The sequence below is a fragment of the Centruroides sculpturatus genome, unplaced genomic scaffold (genome assembly GCF_000671375.1).
Source record: "Centruroides sculpturatus isolate CEXI.00-Female unplaced genomic scaffold, Cexi_2.0 scaffold515, whole genome shotgun sequence".
Lineage (NCBI taxonomy): Eukaryota > Metazoa > Arthropoda > Arachnida > Scorpiones > Buthidae > Centruroides > Centruroides sculpturatus.
Window position 1 is genome coordinate 76972 of NW_019384913.1, and position 6724 is coordinate 83695.

At 29.2% G+C, this 6724-nt stretch overlaps 1 protein-coding gene across 1 annotated transcript in view; it reads left to right on the forward strand.

Annotated features, from left to right (window-relative positions):
- Positions 1-478: 478 nt before the first annotated feature.
- Positions 479-6724, forward strand: part of LOC111631701 (multidrug resistance-associated protein 4-like) — an 85268-nt gene continuing 79022 nt past the window's right edge. The window contains exon 1 of the mRNA XM_023376007.1: positions 479-731. Coding sequence (XP_023231775.1) covers positions 661-731 — 71 coding nt within the window. The 5' untranslated portion in view covers positions 479-660. The remainder of the gene's footprint in view (positions 732-6724) is intronic.

Below are 6724 nucleotides of genomic sequence, written 5' to 3' on the forward strand. Positions count from 1 at the left end.
AGATAGATATTTAACAAAAAATTTGTTGGCCAGTGTAATTGGTATAAACATAAGGTTGCCAGACGTCCTGGTTTTCGGGGATTGTCCCGCATTTTATACCCAAATACTTGGCAACCCTATACAAACGGTAATAATTACATATCAATATAACAATGTTGCACGTCACATTTTATACCATGAAAAAATTTGAGTTCTAGATTGTTTACATACGTTATAAAACGCTGTTAAAAATAATCATTAATATTTATTACAAGCGTAAATCCTTACATGTTTCATTGACTTTTGAAAATTATTTAATATTTATATCAATATCATTATAAACAAACATTTTTGAGCAATTATCCAAATGTAGGCAAATATTATGGACTCATAAGCGAGCAAAAATTTATAAGCAATCATTATTGTGGATTACTTCACGCGATTTTTATTATTTCATTAAGTTTAAATTAATCATAGATTGAAGACATATTTTACACACCTGTAACAATTAAAAACAGCATTATGTAACATATCAAACACAGCCTACTAGATAATTGTATTTGATAAATCCTGCGAGATTTCGGAAGTATGACGTTGCTGTAAACGAGATAATAACTGAGAATAATGGGAGACAGAAGTTAAGTAGTAGCATTCGGTTCTGATAACCTGTGTTCGTTCGTCATGGAAGTAGAAACATTACCAAAAGTTAATCCCTATGAATCAGCTAGTGTATTTGCGCGCATGTTTTATTGGTGAGTTAATATTTAAATTTTAATATTACATATTAAATATCTTTTTCGAAGTTTAAGTTTTTTCGAATGTTTTTATAAAATAACATTATTTAAGTATATAAAAATTATAAGTAAGTAATGTATAATAAATAGCATTTTAATTATTAGTTTGCAATATGCATTTCATTAAAAGAAGATTCATAAAACATTCACTCCCCTTATTGTTTTAAATTCATTATCTTTTTCACATAGATAGAATGGTTTTTATCTATCTGAGAATTGCAATATACTGTATCTTAATTTTCATTACTAAATAGTCATTAATTCATTAATTATATTTCGCTAGTTAATTTTGTAGAAAAAATTAAATATATATTATTAAAACAAAATTTGCGTAATTTTGTTTAAAATATTATTATAAAATAGAATATTTATAAGATATTTTAATGTATATATTAGACAGACATATTTCAAAAATACAGTATATACAATATTGAAAATATATTATTACACACAAATAACTATTTAAACAGTGAAGTTTCAGTTCTATAATATACAAGTTTTGGAATGCATTTGTTAGTTTATTTCAGTATAAATTTTTTATTTATATTGTATCATATAATTAATATTATATAGTATAATACGAGTGCCGTATAATATTTGTGTAATTTTATTTTAAAAAGATGTTATGAAAACTTACAGTTACGTAGCATATGTAGTAAGTAATTCATAAAAAATGCTTTTCATCATTACACGTGAATCTTCTAATGAACACTGAATCGTGAGTTAGAACCTGACCTGAGTTAGCCGCCGTGTTTTCTTCACGTGTCGAACATCAAATTAGAGGCCTACTTCCCATAGAAAGGCAGCCTTCCTTGGCAGATTCCCATCTAATGTTTTTACTCCATGAATCTAATCTACTCCAATTAACTTTTCGTTTAAATGATGTAATTTTATTAACCCCGCTAAATTTTAATTATAAGTTTCATTAATGTGATATTATCTCATTAACAATTTGTAATTCATTTTAAGAAAATCGTCGTTAAATTTACTAACTGTTAATTAGATATAAGATTCAAATATTAATGCTATAATTTGTTTTCGAAATGCATATAGTTGGGCTTTTATTAATCATAAACCAATGTTTAAATTTTAATTTAATTATATAGACACTGTTGTATATACAATTAATCCCTAAAAATTAAAGTAATATTTCAAGTAAACAATTTATTGTTATGCTGAAAAAGCCCTTTAAATAAGATTGTAAATTATATGGACGAAGTCTCCAGCACTGAGGACCGTTGTGGAAGGCCCATTGTGCCAGGATCTACAAGAAGTTGAAGGGCATTTCAATAAGTATATTGATAGTTTTGGGATGGAAGTTTGCGAAAGTGTCTGAAATTATGTTTAAAAAGACAATCAAACTCCAATTGAATAAAAGTAAATTTCATTGATTGATAGATAGTTGTTTACCAGTGACCGTGTGGATAAAACAACAGAACATTGGTTGTCGCGCGGCTCGCCAAAAGGCTGGCCACACGGAGTTTTCTGGGTTTTCTTCATGTGTGTAACACCTAAATAGACGACCAATTTACCGTAGGAAGTCCTCGCGAATGCATTCCCCTCGGCAAATTACCCACGTATATAAACAAACATAGATAAATGTTCTTCATGGCCAACTAGATGGTCGAGGCAACTAAAATGTTAACTTACCACTTTGGAAGTTTCAGGTTCGAGTTAAATATCAGAAATTTCCATGGATAGGCTAACTCGAATATGCCTCTAGCTCATTTCATCCCTGACATTCGGCTGTCCTAGCGTGATCCTAGCCAAACTTATAATGGTCTTGTTAAGCAGTTTTTCTTAGAGTCAACAAAGCGGAATTTTTTTTACAAAAAGTTAATTATTTAGTTCATTACTATTAATCACAATAATTAACTATTACTAAACACACTATTGTTATTTAATTTAATTCATAGTATAAGGCAACGCAACGGATCGACAATCTGCGTAAAAAGGGCCAGTTTTTCATAAAAAGTCCTCACGTACAGTACCTACCGGAGGAATTTTTATGGAAAATGGCCCCATTTTTAGGTGTTAGACACTTGAAGAAAATCCGTAGAACTTCAAGACGCCAACCCATCGATGAGACACGAACCCGTGCTGACTACCACTGTTTAGTGGTTTTATTCACTCGGCCACTGGTGGGCTGTAAAAACATGCCATATTAAAAAAAAATTGAAAACAACGAAAAACGGGATATTCTGTTGAATACACGAATTAATTATGAGTGTAATTGAACACACTTCAAAGTTTTGTTCCCTTTGAAAGAATTGCATATGAACATCATATTACAATGAATGATAAATATTAATTTAAAAGGACAAAGATTTTTACGCTTTACCAAATATTTAGTACACACTTTGGAAATTATTAGAATCCATTACTCGTTTTAATAATTAGTATTTTAAAGATGCAGATGCTATACGATAAATGTGAAGAAACAAACATGGCGATATGAGGTATAAATAATTGTTAGAGATGTTGAATAATCAGTGATGACAATTTTTAAATATTTGCCAATAGTTTTATTCACATTTTATTTTCGAATTCGATTCTTATAATTTATGACTTAAATGTATGATGAGATTACAAAACTTGAGTAATTAATATTTATTATTTGAACTTTCGGTTTAATCAATAGTCATTTGAAGGCTTATTTTATTAGTAATTTAAAAAACTTTCTAAAATATAATAATTAGAAAACATTAATAATGCAATACTTAAAACCGTTTCGGATTTCTTGTTGTAACATAAAATTATCGACAAAGAAAAAATATGAGACATTGTCGTAAATTTCAAAATTCTTCAACAAATATCACTAATTTAAGACCTTTAAAAACGGACGTGACTGATAAAAAGTTGAAATTACCAATTTTAAATTAATGTATAGTGCTCTACAGGATACAAACAGAAATTTTATTGTCATATTCTGTTGTGCAATAGAAAATTAGCTGTTTATCCTTACTTTCAAGCTGTATTATATGCAGATTTTTATGCTGTGTTGTGTTGCTTTATTTAATAATAAGACAACGCAACGCCTAGTTAGGCAATCTGCCAAGGGTGTACATCCCGAAAGGACTTTCATTTAGATAGTAAGCACATAAAGCAAATTCGGAAAGTTCCACGTGTCCAGTCTTTGGTGAGGCGCGAACCCACTACATTCAGTGGTATATCTACTCGGCCATTAGTGGACATTTAACTGGCATTTACAAATATAAATTATTATTCTTTTTTTATCTTTTGTAATAAAATCATAATCTATTCCAAATGCCTAATAAATTTTTTTCGTTTTTTACTCTTCTGTGGGTACTAAGAGGGCATTTTTTAAAATCAATTAACCGCTCGTCTTTTTAACCACCTGCATTTATTTTTAACTATTAATAAAATTATTGTTTTATAAAAATATTTAATTTTAATCTTGTTGAAATGTTTTAAATCATATAACGGATTCTACGTTAAGATTTCATTATTATATAATTACAAATTAGTATCTTTATATATTTAAATAGTATTATACTATTGATATTAAAAATTGTTAACAAAGTTAGCAACGAAAATATTTTATTATAAAATTTTGAGTATTAAAGAATATATCTTAATAAGCATATTTTCATTCATAAGTCAAAGATTATCTGTTTAGAAGTTTGAGTATCTTAAAACTCTTCATTTACAAGAATTTAACTCTACTTTTAACGGGATTAATTGCAGTATTATCATGTCTTGTCGTTGTCGTTGGGTTTAAGTTACACAGACTATTGCTTGCTGTATTGTATCTAACATTATATTATATGGTTCAAAAGAAAAAAACAATTGTATTATTCAGCATAAAAACTAATAAAAGTTTTATAAATAAAAGTGCTTTCTTATATTTATAATTATTTTTTTATTACAAATAATTTCATTCATCGTATAATTATATTGAATAAAGTATTGCATGAAGAATCTCGAGATTTTTTTTTATTTGTTACTTTTGAATATACATTAAATTATCGTTAATTCGAATTTCCTGTTAATTTGAACTGGACGCTAGTTCCCATCTAATTGATATTTAAATCAATGTAAAATTCTTTGGTTATTTCGAACTCAATTGTACAAACTCCTGTTTATTCGAATCAAGAACGTATGTTACTGGATTTAACATTTTCCCGCGTTTGAAATTTAAAGATAGAATTTAAAATCAAAATATTATATTTAAAAAAATTGAATTTGATAATTTAGATACTGTATACTGTATATAATTGATGATATTTGTTTGTTTGTTCGCTATGCACGCCTAGGCCGTTCGACCAATTGCTAGGAAACGTCGAAGTTATGTTCATATATTTCTAGCTTGGATTACGTCGTACATCTCACACCAAAATATTGATGGACTTCTACATATCAATTAATTTCGGTTGATATTCTATTTTATAGTAGGCCTACATGTAGCGCGATCTATTGGCAAAACATTTAAGAAACTAATAAGGTAAATATAATTTTTACAAAAAAAGATATAATTTTAAATATATGTTAGGCTCGAAGACCGAAGTCGCTCATTGAGCGAAGAAAACGACCACAAAGCGAAATTCGCGTCGTGGCTTTCATATTTGACCACTATGCATTGTGGTGATTAAAAAAAAGCCATAACGCATTTTGAACGTTAGCTGAATGCAACCACGATACGAAGGATAGGTTGTAACTTGTCAACGGGCGCATTGCAAACACTTGCGAAGTTTGTATTGTGTTCATTCTTGACCAGTGCTGACGTTTCTAGGGTAATTACCCTTTTCTAGAGTAATTTCAACCTCTCAGAGTAATGTTTCGGGTAGACTTATATTTAAGGTAAATCGATGGTAAAACTATCCTATGTTCTGATGCTATTATTCATCGCTCCACAAGTTTCGCTGGAAAGAGTTTTAGCCTAAAACCATTCTGTTTTCCTTATAACTGGAGGGTTTTAGGATAGGACAATAGAAGCAAAGAAATAATGCAGATTGATGCTAGGTACTGTACCTCAAGTCAAGTCGGAAAGGTAAATTTCCCTATAGAGCAAAAACACGATCTAAATGCGATCAAAATTATCGATTTTTAGGTTTAAACGCCAAAGATGTTTCTAGTAACGTTTAGCAACATTTTAAGCTATTGTGCATCAAGAAAGTATTTTTGGTTATTGTCAACTGTAAAAAATTATAATTTCACTATTAAATTACCTATTTCTCCGTACGCGCATCTGACGATCGGTCAATTCGTGAGGCTACAGTGGCTAGAAAATATAGTGTCGAAAGCGCTTATATTCCTCCATTATAACCGTTCGGTCCATACATCGAGGTTAGTGACGTCACAGACAAGGTGGCGCTGATGTCAATCGTAGTGCTACTTTCGCTTTGGCTACGTGATATCCTTTCTTACAAGAACATCGAAAGCGATTAAATTTGTTCTTGTAAAGTGAATAAATCCTTAGGAAATGGCTGAACAGAAACTTTACTGACTTGTGTATTTCTAATTTATAGATATTACTCTCTGTAATTTTTAATTCTTTTATTTTTGTCGAAAAGGGTGAGAAATCTACATGCATATTAATCTGTAATTTTTTAAGAGAGATTTTTCAAATATAAAGTGTATATGCATGGGTACTTGGCAGTAGACTAATAATCGTTTATTTGTACATACTTAATTTTGTAATTTTATATTGGGACAATAAAGTAACATTCTGCCTTTATATTTTATATACTGTGTAGAATTTAATTGTAATTTTAATATTGCTTTATACTATGTCACATAATACTGTGAACAGTATACAGTATTATGTAACTGATGGCATTTGCTTAATAAATTCTATTTTAGGCCCTCACAGTGGAAGAGGTTCACAAAGCCATATAAAACTTACATTTTATTATTAAAAATATGATAAATTCTGTATTTTTTTAGTAAATATGAATAAACCTTGTTGTTAATAAGGTAATAACAAGAGT